At 41.2% G+C, this 24,559-nt stretch overlaps 2 protein-coding genes across 4 annotated transcripts in view; both read left to right on the forward strand.

Moving 5' to 3' along the window:
- Positions 1–17,344, forward strand: part of LOC308080806 (uncharacterized protein) — a 33,742-nt gene extending 16,398 nt beyond the window's left edge. For 2 of the 3 annotated variants that reach the window (XM_080422814.1, XM_080422812.1), the window contains 3 exons: positions 5,216–5,305; positions 9,709–9,963; positions 12,598–17,344. In XM_080422814.1, coding sequence (XP_080278940.1) covers positions 9,714–9,963; positions 12,598–14,534 — 2,187 coding nt within the window. In that variant the 5' untranslated portion in view covers positions 5,216–5,305; positions 9,709–9,713 and the 3' untranslated portion in view covers positions 14,535–17,344. The remainder of the gene's footprint in view (positions 1–5,215; positions 5,306–9,708; positions 9,964–12,597) is intronic. The other variant, XM_080422813.1, reaches the window with a different exon arrangement.
- Positions 17,345–18,857: 1,513 nt separating this feature from the next.
- On the forward strand, positions 18,858–23,779 carry LOC308080458 (protein jagunal homolog 1-B). Its single transcript, XM_080422351.1, has 4 exons — positions 18,858–18,955; positions 20,497–20,609; positions 21,068–21,140; positions 22,312–23,779. Exons 2-4 carry the CDS (start codon positions 20,521–20,523, stop codon positions 22,699–22,701), a joined length of 552 nt encoding a protein of 183 aa, XP_080278477.1. The 5' UTR covers positions 18,858–18,955; positions 20,497–20,520; the 3' UTR covers positions 22,702–23,779.
- The last annotated feature ends 780 nt before the right edge of the window (positions 23,780–24,559 follow it).

The following is a 24,559-nucleotide window of genomic DNA, read 5'->3' on the forward strand; positions in this document are numbered from 1 at the left end:
AACTTTAGTTACTAGTTACTTTGTAGATTTGGATTATTATTACAAAACATACATTAACAACTTCAACCCTATAAACATTTCGGGCATTTGAAAATAGCCAATCTACAAGCTCAATGCGACGCATTGTGAGCTTGTAGATCTGCTATTTTCAAAAGATTGTTATACATTTGAAAACCTGAAATGGGACATTCTGCATAATGAGTACTTTCTACTTTTGGTACTTTAAGTACATTTTCATACCAATACTTTTGTACTTTTACTCAAGTACATTTTTAATTCCGGACTTTTACTTGTAACAGAGTATTTCTATATTGCAGTATTTGTACTTTTTACTTAAGTAAAACATTTGAGTACTTTTTCCACCACAGTGTATGACCATGGCATATCATCAGACAGCTAGCAGGCTATAAAGTCAGCATAAGGCTGCTGTCTTAAGTAAGAAGAGAGGTGGAGAGAGTGAGACAACATCAAATAGAGCAAACATTTCCTGACGAATTCTCAACTCAAAATGGAGGACTGGGAGATGGAGACTGCAAAATATTTTTGTATGGCCACTGTGAACTACTGGTTGTTTTTTTGGAACGATCCTTGAGAGCTTGTCATCATGGCTGGCAACTTTGCGTGATGCGCGTGTGCCCCCTTGTGGTGGAAGTATTGTGCTACAGATTTCAGCTTGACTGTTTGTAGTTCTGGCTGGAAAGGAAAGCAGTGCCCTCCAGTGTCGGATGAACACTGACACAGTAATACAGTACCCCCACACACCACACATGGTACAGATGTATCAATGATATCACCTGTCCACACAAACAGACATGATGCCACATTATTATTGTCTATACATACCAAACAGAGATGATGTCACACTAATATTTATTCCATATTAAAATTGCCTAATGGAACAAGCAGATTTATCCAAAAGAGGAGCTGTCCACAAATGCACAATAATATGAAGAACTTGTCTTATCACAAGCAACAGCTATCAATTAACAGCTTAAAAAAAGGTCCTCCTACACCTTTAATTTAAGTCGGAGGCAAGTTGTGAGTCAGAGATAGATACCTGTAGATGGGTAGATACGAGAGAGAGAGAGAGAGAGATTGGGAAGAACAACTGTGGTAGTAGTAGTGATAGTTGGGCAACTTCTTCTATGAGAGATGTGTGCTGTCTTTTGAGCTACACTGTCTTGCATATATAATAATAGTAATGTACATACCGTAGGTCACATTGGTCACAGCATCTTTGAGGTACTTGTAGGTGCTGTGTGCTTGGTTCCTACTTCCTACATCTAGATGTTAACTCTATGTGTATGTGTGCATTGCGCAGTATGTACAGTATGTATACATATCTATATGTATGTACGTGTACATTAACATTGTGTGCGTATGTTTTTGATATTCAAAGTGACATGCACCAATGTGCATGGTATGCGTCAGGGTTAAAGCTTCCGCCGCATGTTACGTTTCATAATATAAGCCTGATTGTGGGAAGTAGCTTGTGTAGCTACTGCCAGTGGCCTTGTGGCTGTAGCCACTTGTCACACGGCGTGTCTGATAAGCCTACAGTACAGGCTGTGTTCACTCAACATAGGGCTGTGTAACTATCTGAAATATATTAAATATATATATATATCCTAGCACGACCCCTGATATATATATATATATATATATATATATATATATATATATATATATATATATATATATATATATATATATATATATATATATCCTAGCGCGACCCCTGATATATATATATATATATATATATATATATATATATATCCTAGCGCAACCCCTGATATATATATATATATAAAAATATATATCGAAACCGATATTTAGAACCAATAACCGACTTAATCTTGCTCATGTAGGTTAATCGTATCATATCCAAATACTGTGGGACAGAAGTCCCGAGCTGAGCGTGCTCTACTGTCAATTGATTAAGAGAAGGACAGACGGGTGCAGACTCTCAGTGAACAGTCTATAGAAACAGTCTGCACTCCCAGGTGAATTTTCTTTGATTTTTTGTATTTACCGCAGCAGCAGTCATGACAAACGGACGCGTTTCGGCTACTCAGGCCTTCATCAGTGTTTTAATCGAATAATCGAGAAGCTGGTGTTGTGTCGCGGGGCTCTCCAAAAATAGCAAAAATTGCTGTCATGCGACGCATTGTGAGGTTGTAGATCTGCTATTTCCACTTTTCTTTTGTTCATTAATCATAATGGAGGCAAAAGTTTTGATTAATCGTGATATTGATATTTCGACTCGTATGTGTCCTGGATGGAGGACACAGCTTTGTGGTTGAGGTCAGTCCAATTCCCAGTGATGCAACCAGCTCCAAAATGTTCTCACTTTCTGTCATTTTAATCATCTTTCTATCCTTGAAAGGACATTTAGTTCTCACACAAATAGCAGTGCAAGTACACGCACGCACGCGCACACACACACACACACACACACACACACACACACACACACACACACACACACACACACACACCTAAACACAATAAACACAATATTTAATGGCCAATATCTGGCCATTAAATCTACTGCGCATTATGTTGTCTCATTTCGACGTGCAATTCCCTGCACTCTATATTTTCTTTATTGCTTGTACTGTGTTGCATGATGACAGCTGCAAACTTAATGTCCCTTTAGGGATAGGAATGTGTTGAACGAGTCAACCACGGTATCAACATACTGAGGGTTTGAGAGTTGCCACAGTGGGAGAGTATAGTCGCTGTCGGGGGGAAACCATGTATGTCCAAAACTGTTACTTTTCAGGAAATGGAGAAAAGCACATGTGTTCCAATGCACCCAATATAGATATATTTTGGTCACAAGCTTGAATACATTTCATTGGTTAAATATTAATAAAACCCTCAGACACACTGAACCACTTTCACTTTCAAAATGTTTCAAAAACAGCAGATCTACAAGCTCACAATACTGTACGTTGCGACATATTGTTTTTTGTGTGACACAGTAGGGTATTCATTTATGGAAGAACATTGAAAAAGTTTTAATATGGTGATAGAATGTTTCTGCCTGACAGCAGCAACACTGTAGGCCCAGTGCTGTGTGCATGATAAGTAACATGTTTGGGCATCTGTGTCATTTTAAGATTTCTTTGGCAATTCAAAAATAGCAGATATACAAACTCATAGCGCGGTAGTGCCGCGCTATGAGCTTGTAGATCTGCTATTTATTTATTTTTATCGTGAAAATGTGTGCAAATCTTTGAATATATATACATTTTTAACTCAAATCTTTGCTTCTGGGGGTCCCCCGTTTTTTTTTAAACCTTATAAAGTCAATGCAAGCTTCCACACCAGTTTCGCGGAGCGAAAAAAGCGTCTTTTAATTATTCGGAACGAGTCAGAATTTTGCGTATATTCGCATATTCGCCGGTGTGTAACCGCCTTAACACTTGGACAATGAGAACATTTTAGAAATCTTGCTGAGTCAATTCAAATGCACTGCACTGTATGTCTGTGCATTCTGTGACTGTTCTCGACACTATTATCACACATGGAGTCTAAATATCTAGTCGGCTAGTACTGTCACTCTTTCTCTATATCAGGGACTTGCTGTAGAAATGGATACAATTACTTTGACAGCCTGTTGAATACACTTGTGTTCCATTCAATCTACAGACAGGGTGATTAAACCTGTTCAGCCAATGACTAAAAATGAATAATTTATCATAGTCATCATGAATGATATGGCTTTTGTTGTCCTTACATCCTGTACATACACCCAGTATGTAGGCACAGTGGCACACAGCCCATTTTGGTCCCTAGATTTGTAACCAGCTTTAGTCTTTCACTGTTTTATCACTAAACAACTGTAGCAACTGTGGATTAAATGGCCTTGCTTGATTAAAGTTATTGAGGGAGGGGAGAATGTTACGAATACATTATATCTCCGCTAACAACAGGGCTCTAAGGACGGCAAAGGCAATCGGTCAGTTGGTTTGTCTTACTGCACGCCCCCCAAGCCAGTGCAGAACTAGGCACAATGCTAGTTATGTTTCCCTATGAATATTGCAAAAATGGCCAAGCGAATTATTTTAAAAACATAACCTGTGATAGCATACATGTCGTTGGTCATGTTCATTAATAAAGTTACACAATTTCAGCCAATCAGGAGAGAGTACCAATTTATCAGCTTAATCTTGATAGTGTTCCAGTTCCATTGTAAATCCGTTACCACGATGGAAACCTGATCCTTTTACCATCATTGTATAATCGTACCACTGTACTATTTGCAAACTGTTAATAAAGTATTCAATCAATCAATCAATCAGTACCATGGTTACACTGATCCAGTAGTGTGGACAATGTGGTTCAGACAGAATGCATTCTGTCTAGCTGTCACTAGATGTCGCTGTTCTTTCAAAATGATTAGTATTTTCTGCTGCAAGTGCCTTTCAGTTGATTGATTGATTGATTGATTGATTGATTGAATACTTTATTAACAGTTTGCAAAGACAAGCACAGGGCAGTACAGTTCAATACAAGGTCTGTTAAGAGGATTTTAAACCCCCACTATGGCTTGTTTCCATTGGGGACCTTAGTGCTCAATTAATCGAAAAAGTTTATGTTATATTCGTGCAGAACTCAAGTATCGTTTTGATTTAGCAAGTCAGTTCTCTTGGAACTGCGAACATATTAATGTACAGCCAAAATACAATTCTAATTAGACAACACATACTATTTCAGGTTAATAACATGTCAGACTAAACGACACGTCCAGGGTAATATGGATAATAATAAATAAACTACAGAGTTAATAATTAATTGAATATTCAAGATGTTAGACACAGGGTTCAAAGTTTGGTACATAGAGCTACAGTAATATCTGGGCATGATATACGATGTTGCGCAAAATTAGAAATATATCTGCTATTCTTTTCTGTGCGACACCCACATTTCCAGCTTTACTGGGAAGACAGGTGCGCTCAATGAACGCCACGAACCGTGGAAGTATCCTCACATAATGAGTTATAACTAAAACACTAGAAACTACAAAACTGAATAATAAAAGATCTGCACGATAGGCGAGGGCATGCATTGGAAATTCTTTGTCATGAAGGAATCGTTTATTGTCAGACTTCATTGTCAGGCTTCAGCTGTCAGGTTTTTGCCTTTATTTATTGTTGTGTCTTTTTTTTTGTCTCTTATTCCCATCCTTTATTTTCCACTGGAGGTTTGACAGAGCACGGCACCCCAAGTTCTTTGCTTTGAACAGCAGTGACCCTGCCTGATGCTGACACTGACTGACTGAACAGTTCCACAGGTAATCTACAGTACCAGCATCTCTAAGAACATTGATGAAACAAAAACACTATTTTACACTATGGTATAATGTATTTTGAAATGTGAAATTTTATTTGCAGCATGATGATAAAACAGTTAGTATAAAATAATTTGGCTAATTGATTTCCATTTGTGATTAAAAACAAACAAGTGAATGGACCTGCACCTTCCATTGTTGTTAGCCACTCTGCAGCTTTATTTACTTAAGCCTTATTTAAAACTTGTGGCGTGTTGCGACCCATTATGAGACTGTAGATTGGCTCATAATTGTAGATCGCCCATTAATGACATGCCCAACATAGGGACACCAGTGACCAGGATGAAAGTGGTTAGAGTTGAAGGCCAAGGAGAAAAAGTATCTTTAATAATGATTTAATAGCCTCTAGCCAGTGACTGAGCAGCACAAATATGTAGGGGCAAGCTATTACAGAGCCTAGGGGTGGCCGCCTCAAAGACTCGGGTTTTACTGTTTTAGGCAAAACTAGAAGCAACTGATAAGCCGACCTAAAGGTTCTAGTTGGGGTGTTACAGTGTATGAGTTCCGAAATATACAGAGGAGCCAGACCAGCCAGTGGAGTGAAGGTAGGACCAGCGTGATATGATCACATGTTTGTTCCCGCATAGAGGGAGTTACAGCCAATCAAGCCTCGAAGAGATGTCTTTTGTCTTTTTGTTATCTTAGCTAAGACTGAGCTGGAAGAAGCTAGTTTTGACTACAGAGCTAATTTGTTTGTCAAATTTGAAGGGCTTAAGGGGCGCGGGGAGTTGGCAGAAGAAACTGACGTGTCATGACCAATAATTATTGTCTCCACCAGGCCGAAGGTGTGGCCGAGACGCTGTTTTGCTCCCTGTCTGTCCGTCCGTCTGTGGACAGCTAATCTCCGGCACCGTTGGCCCTGACATGAAACTGTGCACACACACTCCCTGAATGCCAGAGCAGAACCTCTGCCCCAAATTTATAGTCATGTGATCAAGACAGATCAGTCAAATTTTGTGAAACTTTGCATGCACATTCCCACTAGGCCGAGGAAGAAATACCACCTTTTCACATTATCCTGTTCTAACGCCACCAGGAGGCCGATTTTTGCATTAAAAAAAAGATGTTACTCCTACAGATTTTGTCCAGACATCACGCAAATCGGTACACGTGATGTCTATAGTCATGTGATCAAGACGTATCTGTCCCATTTTTGGGCGGTGAAACCGCCCCTATAAGTGAGATTTGGAAAAATGTACATTTTCCTGCGCTGTGATCTGGGCCCAGGAAATTTGTACAATTATCCTGCGCTGTGATTGGCCAATCACAGTCTATTCAGGACTGTGATTGGCCAGTGTCACATGACACATGTGCATAGCCCTATATAAGCAACCATAACTTGAAAAAAACCAAACATTTGTTTTTTTCAAGTTATGGTTTTGTCCATCATAAAGAGTGTTTCAATAAATGTATTTATCTTTTGTACATCATTGGTTGACTCCATTCAGTATTGTGGTTAGCTAGGAAGACACCGCCCACTTCACACAGGGTGTGATTTTTTATATTCCACCAACATTGCTGGCCCACAATAACCTACCTGACCTGGCGGAGACCTGTGCTCTGAGGAGCACTTTTTGTAGTTAACTCTGTTTTGCTTTGTTAAAGGTAGGTTAAGTGATATTTTTTGGTTAAAACAAAAAGATTTTTGTTAAAAGGTTAAAGCACTATATTGTGATAGTAATCATTGTTATAGAGTGTTTGTTCAGTAACAGGAGTCTCCACATCTTTCCAGCTCTTTAATAAACAGAAAATACATTTCCAGGTAGGTGACAAACTTTCAGCCAATCAGGAGAGAGTACCCATTTATCAGCTTAATTTTTATAGTGTTCCAGTTCCAATTTTGTCTGCTCATTTGTGTCATCACTTCCAATTTCACTTGTTTAATCTGTATCCTGTTTGAGGTCTCTATCCTGACAGGGAGACCCATGAACTGAACATCACTGTATAGCAACGAGTACTGTCAGAATTTAGAGATATTTAGAAATTATTTTAATCAAAGAAAATCACTTACCCTACCTTTAAATGTTAGGAAATTCTCTTTAGATTTTTACTTAGTTGAACGGAGTCAAACAAACGACAGGATGCTTTGGAAAATGGTCATCTATAATGTCAAGTATACACTACTATGAGTCATAGTCAATGGACTAAACATGGCAGACTTCTGGTATGGCCCTTTAAGCATGGCACATATTTGGTGCATGCAGCCGTGCAGCAGATATGCAACCAGTAATGGTGTACTACGCACGCACACTGACACACACACGCACGCACGCACACACGCACGCACACGCACACACAAATAAAGCATTCAATTTGTTAATACCCCTTGTTGTTTTGCACGCACTGTACATATATTATGTAACCTCATTATGTCCAAAACCATTGGAAATGGAAAAAAAGAGCCTGTGTTCCAATAATTATCTTTTGTTATTTTGTAATTGTTAGCACAGAGCTTGCCACACCAAGATTCCCTGCTTGTACCTGTATGGATGAGTCACAAATAAGCCTCTTGGATCACATGCATGCACACACACACACACACACACACACACACACACACACACACACACACACACACACACACACACACACACACACACACACACACACACACACACACACACACACACACACACACACACACACACACACACACACACACACACACACACACACAATGGTCTGAGGAATTGAGGAAAGTGTATTGTTGCTCTTGAAATGTTACCAGCTCAGCGCATGTGCATACACAAGGGTTCAAAGGCTCAATTTACAATTTAGGCATTTACTGTAGCAGACGCTCTTAATCCAAAGCGATTTACAGTAAGCAAGGGAAACACGAGGCAATACATCAAATGCATATAGGCTCTAGACGTAGACGTCTAAAACAGTCTAAAACAGTGGTCCTCAAACATTTCCACGTCAATGACGACAAATAAATCATATGTTTTTGGCTGCGGACCCCATAAGAGAAGATTTGTCAAACATTTTCAAAAATAGCAGATCTACAAGCTCACAACGTTTCGCATCACGACAAGCTTGTAGATGGGTTATTTTCGATTTGCCGAAAGGGCTTAAGTGTTTAAACTGTTGCTCATTCTGCCCTCTCAATGACCCCTGGGGGTCCCCGGACCCCACTTTGGTCTAAAAGCCTATGTTTGACTAACCGCATTTCACAAATTGACAAGTGAGAATATCAATGCTTGGCAGGGGCGGACTGGCCATTTGGCGTACCGGGCATATGCCCGGTCGGCCCAGCGGCAAAAAATATTTTTGCTCCCGTGTTATGATTATTACGGTCATTTCCGGGTCGCTCTGCCCAATTATTAGTTACGTAAATGTTTGGGCTGGGATGCTTTACAGCAGTGGCATAATTTACATAGGGTTGCTGGGTTTTGTGTGTGTGTGTGTGTGTGTGTGTGTGTGTGTGTGTGTGTGTGTGTGTGTGTGTGTGTGTGTGTGTGTGTGTGTGTGTGTGTGTGTGTGTGTGTGTGTGTGTGTGTGTGTGATTTTAGTTTGTTGATAAAAAACGTAATACTACGATACTTCGGGCCATGAGGCATCTGTTCAAGACACACTTCAGTATCTTCTAGTGAGCTCCTACAGTATGTAATTATGGAAAACATAATTATACCACGCTGTGCATCCAGTTACTCTCCTTATTCAAGTGTGCAAATCAAGCTACACAATGCTATGTTTGCACTTCGGCGTGCAATATTTTAATTAGGCTATTAACTATAATATTCATTCATGCCTACATCTTGGCAACATTGGTCTAACTTTATTAAATGATTTATGTGACACATAATTACAATACACTGTATATGGCAGCATAATATTCTCTTATTACAATAGGCAATTCATTCATTGTGAGAAGTAATAGGATGTTATGTCAATTATAAGTAATATTGCCTTATTACCTTGTTAATATTGATTTGGGGAAAGAAGACTGAACTGCTTCTGAATGCCCATTGTGTTCATGTTGTAAATGCAAACTGAAACATCAACTTAAAATAGGGGATAAAGCGGAGAACATTCATAATTAATAATAATAACACAAAAGATAATTGTTGTTGTTAGGGTATTTGTCAAGTACATTTGTACATACCTGAAATTCTTCCTATGCATTTACCCTTCCTAATTATTTAGTTTTTATTATTATTGCATCTTTTTATTATTAGGAGCAGTGGATGCCATTAATAAGGCACCCGGGGAGCAGTTAGGGGTTAAGTGTCTTGCTCAGACACTTCGACACATACACTGGGTGAGCCGAGGGACAAACCGGCTTTTCTAATCTGTACTATCTGATATGTCTCCCCTCTGACTGTCCCCTCTCTACTCTGCTGCAGAAACCATGACCATCCGACCTGTCCATCTCTGCATGGTGGCCTTCCAGCTGTGCATGTGGTCCTCTGTCCACGGCGGGGCGTATTACGGACACAAGCAGCCCCTTCAGCAGCACCAGCCCTTGCCGCAGTACAATGATGGCTTCCCCCAGCAACAGTACCTGGGGAATGAGATGCCCATTCAGCCTCAGTATGTAAAAGAACTGCCACAGCTGCCTATGCACAAGGGCAAAGAGAGGCCTCTGAGTGAGGGCAAAGGTGAGAGTGAACCATTATTTGCTCTTTTTAAGGTAGATCACCCTAACTTACAGGCGTGCGTGCGTGGGTGGGTGCGAGCGAGCATCTGTCTGTCTGTCTGTCTGTGGCTGGTGAACATATAATGTATGCCCATATACATGGACTAGACATGCCCGACGTCAAATCACGGTTGTTGAGGTTTCTGTAGTATGTGACAGCAGAACAGAGCCTGATCAGCGTGAGTTGGAGAAAGAGAGATAGAGAGGGAGAGATGTAGCGCAATAACCCAAACAATGCTGGGCAAGTTTATAACACCGGCATAAAACTGTGGGGTGGTGATGTGAACGCTGTGAGCGTGGCCTCCAGTAATTACATTCAGTATCGATGAAAAATATAATCTGAAATTCAATTTATTTTTATTAAAGCTGGACTCACACTATAGGATTTTTTTTAATGTTAAACGATTTGGAAATATTGGAGCATCTGACACTACAGGGGAATCTTATACTATTTTCTTATAGGATTATCTTAAACATGCACACACTACAAGATTTTAAAACAATGAGGCATCACACACAGATTCTATTCAGATTCTCGGGCATGCTCGAAAGCAGCACCTCGCGTCATTTCATCTCGCGCGATCACATGTGGAAGCAGTAGCAGTAGACTAGATGTAAACAACAAACCGCACAGCCGTTTGAACTTGCAGTGGTGACGAGCGGTAGTGATATGTCTGAGAAGACACGTTATAGACAGTGTTCTTGCCACATACAGTATCTACAAGCCCCAGCTGTCCAACTCACCACAGGTTGTTTGGACTGCTGCCAAAAGTCCACTCATTAATTTCACATCTGTCTCCTTTCTCTCTCTCTCGGTCATGCACGATGCCCGTATTGTTCCACAGTAGCGATCCAGATAAATATAAAACATTTTTGGGATGGCCACAAACAAATGCAAATCTGGAGGCTTAAGATTGGATCTTTGAACCGCTCACACTAGAGGATAATCATACCCGACACTCACTCACTATCTAGGCTGGGGTACGGAACACTCCCCTGATACTCGGGAGAGTTGTTTCCGACCCAAAAACACCCTTACAGTGTGAGCCCACCTAATAAGTGTGTCAACTGTCTGACATTAGGAAAAAGAAACACAATGTCTTTGTTGTATGCAAGTGTGTAATTATCTGTTACATAAAATTCATTTTATTTTAATCAATATCAGTGCGGTACCAGTCACATAGATCGGGAGCGAAGATCGGCCAAGATTATCCTGTAGTGTGAGCGGTTCAGAGTCGCACGTGACCGAGCGAAAGACAGTCTACAAGGAGATGTGAAGTGAATGAATGGAATTTTGGCACGTAACTGGTCAAAACAACCTGTGGTGAGTTGGACAGCTGAGACTTTTAGATATGTGGCAAGAACACGACTGTCTATAACATGTCTTACCTGGTACTGTACTGTATATCACAACCATTTGTCCATCACCACTGCAAGTTTAACCGCTACTGCTACTGCTACTGCTACTGCTACTGCTACTGCTACTGCTTCGCATGTAATCAGGTTAGGTGCTGCTGCGTTCGTTTGTATTGCTTCTGCAAGCCCAATAATCGTAATAATATCATGCAGTGTGTTATGCACCATTATTTAAAAATCTTGTAGTGTGTGCATGATAAAGATAATACGATCAGAGACTCTTATGAGATTATCCTGTAGTGTGTGATGCCACCAGATTTCCAAATCGAGTCATACCAAAGGGGAGGGACCCTGTCTCTCAAAGGGGAGGGACCCTAGACCCCGTCTCTGTCATCGCTGTCGGGCAAAAACCTTGTATGTCCAAAACTGTTACTTTTCAGGAAATGAAAAAAGAACCTGTGTTCCAATGGATCCAATAGAGTTATTATTTAGTCACAAGCTTGTTAATACGTGTCATTGGCTCAATGTTTATAAAACACACTTAACTACACACTTAGACTTTTACAAATTCTCAAAAATAGTATATCTACAAACTCACAACGCGACACAAGCGAAGCTTGTAGATAGACTATTTTTGTGCGACACTCTCGTATGACAAAGTAGGGCATTCATTTACTAACATATAACATTTTGAAATATAGAGATACAAGGTTTCTGTCCAACAGTCGTAGCACCGAGTGCCGTGCTACGAGCTTGTAGATCTGCTATTTTTGAAAAATAGTGAAAATGTGTGCAAATCTTTGAATATATTTATTTTTTAAGCAAATATTTGTAACTCAAATCTTTGCTTCAATCTGGGGGTCCCTGGAACGAAATATTTTGAGATGGGGGTCCGTGGCCTCAGGTCTTAATGGGTTTAATGGGTTAGAGAATTTAATGTTGAATAACTATTGAAATATTGAATATATATGTAATTATTTATTTTTTTTAAGATTCATTTTTTGGCTTTTATTGATAGGACAGTAGGCTGACAGGAAATGGGGAGAGAGATGGGAAGTGACACGCAGCAAAGGCCGTCGGGATCAGGAGTCGAACCCGCGACGCGCTGTCAGGCTTGGATTACCAGCCTAGGTGCCCAGACGGTTACACCAACCGTCCGGGCCAATATATATGTAATTCTAGGGTCAATCCTGACTACCATCCTGTAGGTCAATCCTGACCTTTCTCTTCTCATTTACAGGACAGACCTTCCCCAGAGGCGCTAAAGGCCCACCTCCCCCTGGTCCTGGTGGAGAGGGTCTACGAGAGGGGCCTCCAGGAATTTCGGGACCCCCAGGGCCACAAGGTCCCCCTGGGTTGCCAGGCCATGCGATGCCAGGCCCACCAGGAAAGCTAGGCCCTCCTGGCCCCCAGGGTTATCCGGGAATCGGAAAACCTGGAATTCCAGGAATGCCGGGAAAACCTGGACCAGGCGGAATGCCTGGACCAAAGGGGGATCTTGGGCCTAGCGGGGGTGGAGGGCCCATAGGACTATCTGGGCCTCCAGGGCTACCAGGTCCTCCTGGTCTGCCAGGGATTGGGAAACCAGGGGGTCAGGGACTCCCAGGACAGCTTGGACCTCGAGGGGAACCTGGCCATAAGGGTCTGCATGGACTTCCCGGTCTCCCAGGGCCCAAGGGGGACAAAGGCCACGGTCTGCCTGGTTTGCCAGGCATGAAAGGGCCCAGCGGCCCACCAGGGCCCCCTGGTCAAGGGGGCCTCCCTGGAATTGGTAAACCTGGTCTGAATGGACTCCCTGGGCAGCCGGGGGGACTAGGAAAACCTGGTCCTCCTGGAGATTCAGGACCGGCGGGGCCACCAGGCGACGGCGGTGCACCGGGACCGCCAGGCTTGCCAGGATTAGGGAAACCTGGATTAGATGGTTTACCAGGACAACCTGGGGTCCCGGGTGGGAAAGGAGAACTCGGCCCACCTGGTCTACCCGGGGGGCCTGGCTTGCCGGGTTATGGCAAGCCAGGTTTTCCCGGCCCTAAAGGCCACAAGGGACACGCCGGCTTTCCTGGGCTTCCAGGTCCAAAAGGTGACAAAGGTCAAGGAGGTCCTCCAGGGATGGGTGGCCCTCACGGGCCCGGCGGAGCACCCGGTCCACCGGGTCCAATAGGGCTCCCTGGAGGTCTTGGTTTCCCAGGGCCAAAAGGGGAAGGGGGGGCTGGAGGATATAAAGGGCCGCCAGGTGGAAAGGGTGACCTAGGGCCTCCGGGACTTCCGGGTCAGCCGGGTTTACCCGGAGCGGGTGGACAGCCAGGACATAGAGGGTTGCCAGGGCCCTTGGGCCCTAAAGGAGAGCCTGGTCACAAAGGTTTACCCGGGCTCCCTGGTACCCCGGGATTACCAGGACAGAGAGGCGAGGCGGGACAACCGGCAGAGAAAGGCCCCCAGGGACCCAAGGGCATACCAGGATTTGCTGGACCAGGGGGACCGATCGGTCCTCCTGGGCATCCGGGGCCAAAAGGTGAAATCGGTCCACCTGGTAAACCTGGATATCCCGGTGAAGGGAAACCGGGACTCCCTGGCCACAACGGCCCTCAGGGTAAGACTGGCCCCGACGGGCCCCCTGGCCTTCCTGGACAAGCAGGCATGACTGGACCCCCGGGACCCCCGGGACCCTCTGCCGTGTCTCCTGACCTGGGACATATTCTCCCCGCGACGGGCCCTTACAACGGCCAAAAGCAAGGTTACACAAAGCCAAAGAACGGTGGCGATCTGGGCGGAAGCGGCCTGGAGATGCCGGCGTTCACCGCCTTGCTCGCGAATCCCTTCCCTCCCGTCGGCTCTCCCATCGTCTTCGATAAACTCCTGCACAACGGCAATCAGAACTATAATCCCCAAAATGGCCTATTCACCTGTAGCGTACCCGGGGTCTACTATTTTGCGTACCATGTCCACTGCAAAGGAGGGAACGTGTGGGTGGCTCTGATGAGGAACAATGAGCCAGTAATGTACACGTACGATGAGTATAAAAAGGGCTCCCTGGACCAAGCATCGGGGAGTGCTGTGCTCCCGTTGCACCAAGGGGACACGGTGCACGTACAGCTGCCATCTGACCAGGCAGCGGGACTTTATGCTGGTCAGTATGTCCACTCGACGTTCTCTGGATATTTATTGTACCCACTGTAAGTGAGACAGAATAATTACCCAGTGTGACAACACTATGATGCTGATGAAATCTACCACACGTCCAAATGTACTATGTAGAAGCAATGCGATTGATTTGGATGGGTAGTCAGTTTTTAAGCAACACTTATGACAGATTGTACAGTATCACCTCTGAAATTAATGTTAGAGGCACAGGAGAGGCACAAATGGTATTATGGTAGAATCTGTATATAGATATTCTGATGAATAGGTGTGCTGTCAAAGGCCTGTATCAACTTTTTAGAGAGTTGAGTAGCTGATAAAACAATACTGAAAGTTTGGAAGAGTTTGTGAGATGATACGAGGATGCATCAGTTTCACAGGAAATGTTTTAATTAATAAATATAATCTATGTCACAAACAGTGCTATTGTTAATCTCATTTTCAGCTGCCGATGTACGTATCTCAATCGTTCTTGTTATTTTTCATTGAGACTTCTATTGTTTGAATCGTGGATTTGTTGTTTTATTGAAAAAACATAATTGTGCACTGCATACCTAGATTCATATTGTTTAAACCATGCATTATTGTTTTATTCATATCAGTGCAGAATACTTTTCTGGAGATTGCCCTGTGCAATGAAAATCTGCTTCCATTAACTCACACTATACTTACATATTTTGGCACATAAGACCTTATTGGTGTTCACTGTACAATACATTTACTCAGTTTATAACAATATCTGACAATATATGGTTGGTTTATATTCATTTTCTCCATCTTTTCAGTAGGGGCCATCATGTAGATTATTGTTTAGGTTACAAAGCATCAGAGAATCAATGTTTTTCATTTCAACTGTTTTATGTTATGAAACATAACATTTTTTGTATATATACATTATAAAATAAACGTGTATGTTGTATATTTTAAGTAGGTGGCCCAGATCAGATAAATTCCCATATCATATCAAGTTGCCCACTTTCAGCAACAAAACATACAGTTATCAGCTAGTAATATTTTTCCCCAACAACAACTTAAACTTTTAACAACTTAAACCCTCTGTACTTAGTGCACTCTTTTCTTCCGCTCTACACCAAACCTCTTCGCAGAACATAGCTGATCTACACGCCATGATTTGTAAAAGTGATACAATGTGTGGGTTAGTTCTCCCATACGGATATCAAAGTCCTAAAGTTTGTGGTCTGGCTGCTCTCCTATGACGACCACTGTTTTGACGTTCTCCTCAAACTTCACAGCAATGAGATCAAGGGGAAAATTCTCCTCATCTTGCTTCACGTGTGACGAGTCACAGACTTGCCTGTTTCTGATAACACCACCGTAGGTGTCCTCATTGTTCTTCTCTCTATTTTCCCTCAAAACTGCTCTTTTGAGAGAATCAGCTCTGAACATATTATGAGCAGTCTACTGGTCTGGTAATCATCCTAGTAAGTCTCCAAAGCAGAACACGGCTTGTTTTCCTCCCAACACCAAAGTAGTATGACACTGTTGATACCGCAAAAGACCGGATCCGGACAGGCATATTATCCAGACATATCCATGATGATCACTTGCAAATTTGCTGTTTTTCCTGTCGAATTAAAGCAGTGGTTCTCAAAGTGGGTCCGGGGAGGCGGGGACCCCCAGGGGTCCTTGATGAGGTTCCAGTGGATCCCTAGCAAAATGAGCTATTATTAAAAAAATAATCAGTTTAACCACATGTAAAATGGGGCTAATTTTATACTTTATCTATTCGAAAATATCCGATCTATGTGAGCTTGTAGTTAGGCATTTTCAAGTTTTTTTTTAAATGTTGACACATTTTGAGAACACAAATCTTCTCTTATGGGTGTTCCTGGCTCAACGTATTTTCAGATGGTGGTCCGAGGCCAAATACATATCAATTTGGGGGTCCTTGACCTGAAAAGAACCACTTGAGAACCACTGAATTAAAGAGCCTGTACACTGCCCAGTTAGTGAGCTGCTTCGAAGTCATTCTATGGCCATTGTCCAAGACAATTACTGCTGGCTGGCTTCCCCAGAGTCTCATCAAACAACGCGACGCGTTGCTTGTAGATCTGCTATTTTCCACGAAAGTTCCCCCCCAAAATAGGGATTCTGGGGTTCAAGTGGTTAAAACCTTTTGAGCCATTTGAACATTTGCTTTACAAATTAATGTTTTGTAACCTGAGCAATAATTGCTCCTTGTCTATTTGTCAGTATTCCTTTATCTAATTTATTTTGTATGACTACTGATTACCTGGAATTGTTATGTCGTGTTGAACAGTGAATGAGGGGTTTTATTTCAAAATGAAAGTGCCACTACTGTATATCCATTCAAACTAAAGTTTCATAAGCACTACACATGATCCAACTATATTGTTAAGAAATTATGAGCAAGTCTTAAGAGATTAATATTAAAGAATATTGGTTATGTTGTAACCAATAATCAGTATATGTCACTTCTCATAGGTTTACTTTCAATGGTGGATATCTAATTTTGGAATGAAACTCCTCAAATGTAAATATTTTTTGTTGATATATAGTAAATGTAATTGTACTCTGGACAATGGTGCACAGCATAGGCAAACAAATGCTTTTTCCCTCAATTTTTCTTCCTTTTTCTTTTTTGTATAAAGATGAACCAATAAACTGATATGTGTCCGTCCAGTCTGGATGTTATTATTTCATGCTGAATTTTACTGTTGAATTTAATTACAAGTTATTGCATTATAGCAATATGAAATGGCATATGTCATTAGAAAAGCCTACTATGACAATGTAATGAATACCCCACTAAATTTGACTAGGCCTACAACTCTCTCTCTGTGTGTGTGTGTGTGTGTGTGTGTGTGTGTGTGTGTGTGTGTGTGTGTGTGTGTGTGTGTGTGTGTGTGTGTGTGTGTGTGTGTGTGTGTGTGTGTGTGTGTGTGTGTGTGTGTGTGTGTGTGTGTGTGTGTGTGTGTGTGTGTGTGTGTGTGTGAGAGAGAGAGAGAGAGAGTCAAAAGGGAAAGTCAGTGTTCAGTCTTACTCACTCACTCACTGGTAACACTATAATCATTGAATAGAAAAAGTCCTTTGCTTTTTTGTCATGTTTACCTAACATGTTCTACAGCATTGGTTCTCAAAGTCCCAGGGGTCCTTGGGGAGGTTCCAGGGGATCCCCGGCAAAATTAGTTAATATAGCTTCACAATAATTTTAACCACTTTAACCTTTTATAGTTTGCTATTCAAATAGCAGATCTACAAGCTCATAGCGCATCACATCGTGCCGTGCTATGAGATTGTAGATCTGCTATTTTTCAAAAATCTTCAACATAAGTGTGAAAGTTTTTGAATCTTTTTTTTTTTTTTTTTTTTTACATTTTTAACACAAATCTTTGCTTCTGGGGGTCCCTGGACCCTAGTTGTTCTACAGAAGTTACAGAACCAATCCGTTATGATATTGTTTACTGTAATAATTTACTCCCATGATGATCCGGGGACAGTTTTCATTGGCCATCCATTTATCCAATCACAGATTGAGACGTCATACTTCCTGTGTTCGTCTACACGTCACACTCACATCAATGTTGCCAGGTCTGCTTATTATAAGCCACTTTGGGCTTCTTTTTCTGTAAAGTTGCTTGCAATCTGGGAACCCAACGCCAAATGAAAAGGAAAAACAGCGCCCTCTGCTGTTTTTGACTATCTCAGTTGGCAGAGCAGAATCTGTTCTTGAGAGATTAAATTGCTTGTAAATATATGTTTTGATTGATTGAATACTTTATTAGCAGTTTGCAAAAATAAAAAGCACAGGGCAAGTACAGTTCAATACAAGGACTAGAGGATTGAACCCAAGAAAGCGCTATGGCTTGTTTCCATTGGGGTCCATGTGTATTAAATTCATCAAAACATGACAGATACTATGCAAAAACATCACATAAATGAGTAGTAATCAAAAAGAAGAATATGTACAGTAAACAGTAGTTGGTAGTTGCGTTTTTTTGTGTGGCTTTTTTCTATGGTGTAGTTGCTTATTTTGGCTTGTTTCCTTAGTTAGTTAGTTATTTTATTTATTTTGGTCATGATTTGTTTTTAAACAAAACAGTTGAACATACATACAGTACAACTTACTAGTCAACAAGATGACTATTTTAAAATGTTAAAAAAATTCTACATTCTACATTTTTCACTGTTTCCCCAAAGTTTTTTTTAAATGAGCAGATTTACAAGCTCACAACGCGTCGCAAAAGTTTAAAGTGCTCATGTGGCCTTGTCGCTTCTTTTGGGCTTGTTTTTATAAACCTGGGTGCTTGTTTCTCTCCCAAAACCTGGCAACGCAGAATGATCCGTCACACTTCCGGGTTTCTTCCTGACGTCACGGTAACATCCTTGCGGCTGGCTGCAGGGAGCAGGAGGTGGTGCTTGGTTGTTGTCGGAGTTTTATCTCTTAAAGGACATTAATAAACTACCTCGGATCTAAAGTAAGTGACCACAATGAACCGTTGTAACCCGTGATGTTGTTTTGTGGTGTTTGATCAAAAGCTGCTGCTGGCTAAAACGCTTATTCTGTTGCCTCAGAGACGCGAGCTTTTTAAACTTGTTAGCGTTTTAGCTGCTCAGAAATGGCAGCTGGTGCCGATGCTGTTGCTGCAATACATCATGTGGTGCATGAATGAATATGATGTGGGTCTTCCATGTTTACAGTATCTAAAGCAGCAGTGGTGGAAGAGGTGCTCAGAAACATGACTTATGTAAAAGTAGCAATAAATACCACAATGTAGAAATACTCTCTTACAAGTAAAAGGCCTGTGTTCAAAATGTCACTTGTCACAATGTCACAAAAGTACTGACATCAAAATGTACTTACATCTGTATCTGCAAACTAACTAGTAACTAAAGTTTTCAAATAATTGTAGTGGAGTAAAAGTACAATATTTGCCTCTTAGATGTAGTGGAGTAGAAGTAAAAGTATTGAAAATTGGAAAATACTCCAGTAAACTCAAAATACCTCAAAATTGTACTTAATTAAGTACAGTACTTGAGTAAATGTACTTAGTTACTTTACACCATTGCTAGCAGCATCAACTTATACCTGGCTAACCAAGCTGGGTCAAATCGATCTACAGTTCAAGTAGCACCTTTGCTTGCTTTATCTACACTTCCAATTACAGTGGGGAAATAAAAATGGCAACACTCCATTCCCCACCACCACCTAAAGTCTGATAGTTATTACTTTATTATCATGTAACCTGGTGATATGGATGACACGGGACACAAAGCTATATTTGGGGTTCTTTATTATCTGATTTCTCTCAGAAGGTGAAAGAAATAATGTAGAATTTAGAGTTTCCAATCTGGTTCAGTGTTGACAAAATAAAAGAAGAAAAACAAACAAAAATAACCCAATGGCCTGTCTTAAACAATTCTCACTCTCTCTTTTGGCTACAATCATCTGGATTAAGACAAGAAAAGATCAATCTCTGAATGAATGGTTTAACATTTAGTCTTTCAATAAATAATAATTTATTTAACTGTGATCAACTCAAACCAGTCTTTTATGCTTTTAAATCGTGCGTTCCTCCTGTTAATGTGGACATAATGGTTCTGTGGTTGTACTGCTTCACCTGATTGCAAGACATGAGCGAAGACCAGACCAAGTTTTTTTTCTTCTTTTTTTGTACAGTGGGTGATGGGATGGGAAGTCTGAAATATCAATGATTTCAGACTTCAAAATTACCTGCTTACCTGCCTTTCAGAAAGTTTATGAATAACCTCTAGTGGTGACCTCAACCTGCTGCTCAGGGCTACAAAATACGGCACACCACACCCAGACCCCATTTGTTTTCATCTAAACATGTGAAGAAGGACTTCCTCACACTCCTTCACACTCCTGTAAGACCACTCCTACCGGCAACTAGCAATCAGAATAGTGTTGGTCTAATTAACTGAACTTAAATAGGAAGAGTGCACAGAGAGAGAGTGCCTGTCCTTTCATTTCATACTTGATGTGTTTTCCTTCCAGGGTAGAACAGAAGGAGCATCAGTCATGGCTTCGCGAGATGGCCCCAGAGCAGAGGGCACAGATGGCAGTGATTTCCAGCACCGCGAGAGGGTTGCCTCACACTACCAGATGAGGTTTGGTCTTAGTTTTTGCACTAAATACAGCACTTGTACCTAGACTCTACAAAGTCAGAAATGTTTCAAAATAATGTCATAAATAAATGCCAAAAATCTAAGAAATGCAATACATTCTAAAACAGATGTTTAAGAAGAAGTAGCCGATCTACAAGCTCACAACGCGTCGCATCGCTACGCGTTGTGAGCTTGTAGATCTGCTATTTTCACTAGTTTGGGTCACGGGGAGACAGAATTTCTCTTTTGGGTCTCGAGCTAAAACTTTTGGGAACCACTGACCTAGAGGACACCAGATTTGACCTCCATAACAAGAATGAACCGAAATGACAAAGTGTTTGATAAAATGCATAGCAATGTTATATTTTGTAGTGTAATAATCAGTTGTGGAAAGTGTTCTTTGAGACACTGCCCACCATTTACCAACTCTGTTTTTTTGTTTTGTTTTTTGTTTTCTACAGTGTTGCCTTGAAGTCTGAGATCAAAAAACTTAACATTGTCCATGTCCTGATCTGGGTGCTGATGGCAGCTCAGGTAACGGCCAAACATTTGATCTTCTGCAGCCCTTTGTTTTAAAACCATAAAGTCTGTATGTAGAAAACACATTTTTTTATTTTTTGACATCTTTGAAAGTGGGTCCTATTATGTAACATACAGTTGGGTGATACATCGATATTTGGCATTTATCATTGTCATCGTGTTGTGGGATCGCAAATTGAAATGCAGCCTAGAGCAGTAATTGGCCAGTAATTAGCAATCATTTCTGGCCTGTCAGACTATTTTGAAAATAAATAAAAAATCTTTTCATTTTACAATATCGGTCGGTCCGACACTCACTGTAAAACATATAGGCTATATTATAGCTATAATGTGCAAATAGAGAAGCTATCCTCACCTGAAGAATGCTTGTTATACTTATCCATGTTGAGAGTGAATACCAGGCTCAGACAATCAAGCACAGGCGTGAAATATGGTGCTGAACGCTGCATAAAAAGTCAGTGGACAACGTCTGGTGCTGTCCTGCTGCTGTGTGCATAACCTGCTGTCAGTGCTTTAATCTTTCACTTTCGTGCGTCTGTCTGTATTGTGTGGAAAGACCACTTCGAAGGTACCATGCTTTGTCTCGTGGTGCTGTCTAAAACAATTCCTTGTGCTTGGCTCGTTTATTTTGATCCATTCTCTACTTCTCTCACAAATGTATGTCTTATAAGGTAGTCTGTTATGGAGTCCCAGTAACATTTTTAACTATTCATTTCTTAAATTAGCCTTTATATTGGCCCGTCACCTAATGGCAAGGAAAAAATTGGACAGAGGCCAAACTTACTTAGAGTTTTGTTGACAGTAGTTTGACTTCCCATTGCCATGCAGTCCAATGTGATGAAACATCAACTAGACAAATGATCATGTGATTTTACATACCTTAACCGATATTGTGATTATTGATTTTGGAAGGTTTCCTTTTATAGATAGATATATATCTTACATCTTATTAAAAAAAAATCAATTAGTGTAAATGAGTGGTAAACACGGCTGTCGCAATCCAGATAACATCTTAAAAATTTAAATACATCATGGGTTCACCGTCTACTCATTCTGTGTGACATTACAAGAAAGACAACAGCTACTGGTTGAAATGAATAAGGAGGACGTTTGGAATACCAGTTCTCATTTCACATTGTCACATTGGTTCTGTTTTGCACTGCAGGTGACCGTCAGCCAGCTGGGCCTGGTGTCCCACAAGGTGGTGGCCACTCCATACCAGTGGCAGTACCCGTACCTCCTGAGCATCATTCCAACCGTGTTCAGCTTCATGGCCCTGCCACGTAACAACATCAGCTACCTGGTCATCTCCATGATCAGTGCTGGCCTCGTCTGCGTGTCTCCGCTCCTCTACGGATCCATGGAGATGTTCCCTGTGGCGCAGCAGCTCTACCGCCACGGCAAGGCCTACCGCTTCATCTTTGGCTTCTCTGCCGTGTCCGTCATGTACCTGGTGATCGTTATTGCCGTGCAGGTGCACGGCTGGCAGCTCTACTACAGCAAGAGGCTGCTGGACCAGTGGTTTACCTCCACACAAGACAAGAAAAAGAAGTGAGACTGTGGACACTGGCTGTGGAAGCCAGGTCATGAACATTTGTGACTTGGTGACAAAGGGGGAATGGTTGATAGGAGCCAGTCCATGCCTGGCTTGATTTCTCCTTAAAAAAAAACGTCTTTGAGCTCAGAAGATATTTCTTTTACATTTGTAAGCATGTCGACAGTGATAATCTCGATGTTATGGTTGTTTTTGCCGGAAGTCGGTCAGTCGTCGGACTCTCAGTCTGTAAGACCTGAGGCCGCTTCTAAAAAAATTCTAAATCCTAACAGTTTTTCGGAAAAACATATTAAAAAAAAAAAAACACAATTTTTCAAAAACAGCAGATATACAAGCTCATAGCGCGGCACCGAATAGCCAAAGAAATCTAAAGTGACACAGATTAAATGGGTTGAATTCTGTCCTGTAATTCACAGTGAGCTACATGTTCAACACCTAGCATGTAGCAAAGCTAACATATTGACAGCCAGGTTCAACTGTAATAATAAATGTTAAATGGTCTGTATTTCTAGCGCTTTACAATATGATTACATTCACCTGTTCACGCACCGAGGGTGGAGAAAACCATGCAAAGCACCAACCTACGCACCGGGAGCAGGTAGGGTTTCAGTGTCTTGATCAAGGACACTTTAACATGGAGCCAGGAGGTTACATGGATTGAACCAGGTATTACATTATCGGCTGCTACACACTCTACCACCTAAGCTACAATACAGTCTCCCAGTACAAAACGGTTGTGTAGTTTTAATTGTAATTTGTAGTGTGCGCTGGGCTGTAAAGGCATTTCATGATCCCCCTTATTTCTATGTTTTATATTGAATCTCATACAACACAGTTGTAAACAATGCATAGGAAGGTGAGGACCAGGAGGTTTATTCCATAGAGTACTATTCTGGTGAATATTGTTTTGACTGTAGCTAGCCATCTGTCTGATTCTGCTTCTTGAAATATACCTCTCGTCACCATAGAAAATCAAAGAAAAGCTCAATTGACTTAACTAAAAGCCATTGTTGAATTGTCATGTGTGTGCTTTTTTTTCTAATCACATAGCCTATTTAATAAAGTTCTGATCATTTTCTGTCATTTTTTTTATTTGTGTTTTCTGCCTTGGATGTGAGCAGGTTATATAATTATGAAACAAAAAGGCTGGTAAACGAGGCTACCTGCAAACCAAGTGAAGACTACAATTGAAGGTGGGATTCGATGCTTGCTTTCTGAAGGAAATCATTTGAAAACTAGAAAAAGTGCTCCTCGCACAGGTCTCCGCCAGTTCAGGGGCCTATTTCACGAAAGCAGAATTAGGGGTTAAACCTGGATTTAACACCTATCCTGGCTTAATTTAGCCAGGATTAGCGATGAATCGGTTTCATGAAAGCTGAATTATCTTCCCAGATTAGTTTAGCCAGAGCACCCTGGATAAGTTTATCCATGACTCGATTTCACGAAAGAAAATTTACGCAATCCTACCTTGGTTACCATGGAAATTTAGCTGTGAAGGTTAGCCTGGTAGGGACCAGGCTAACAGCCAAGTTTACTTAATCCAGTGCCTTGTTCTTCAAGTTTTTCCACAGTTAATTCAACACATGTGTTTGTATATGGACTCATTTTAATGACCCTGCATTCAAATGAAATTAAATAAATACAATAAGATATAATCAATTTAATTATATTACTGAAATAGAGTGACCATGAATCATAATTGTTTCACAATGACTCATGTGATATGTCATTGTCACTCTGTTAACACTATAGTTCATATTGTTGTTAGATGTTTGATAATATATTACAGATTTTTTTTTTATATTATAAAAAATGTCTGACAGACATTTTTCTTTTAAAATAATTTTTATCCCTCGAT

Source organism: Gymnoscopelus braueri (assembly GCF_963280865.1).
Source record: "Gymnoscopelus braueri genome assembly, chromosome: 24".
Lineage (NCBI taxonomy): Eukaryota > Metazoa > Chordata > Actinopteri > Myctophiformes > Myctophidae > Gymnoscopelus > Gymnoscopelus braueri.

Excerpts from the sequence above, each read along its gene's own strand:
- LOC308080458 (XM_080422351.1), top strand. The coding sequence starts at position 20,521 with ATGGCTTCGCGAGATGGCCCCAGAGCAGAGGGCACAGATGGCAGTGAT. Across the intron at positions 20,610-21,067 it reads GCCTCACACTACCAGATGAG|TGTTGCCTTGAAGTCTGAGA; the intron begins GTTTGGTCTTAG and ends TGTTTTCTACAG. Across the intron at positions 21,141-22,311 it reads GGGTGCTGATGGCAGCTCAG|GTGACCGTCAGCCAGCTGGG; the intron begins GTAACGGCCAAA and ends TTTGCACTGCAG.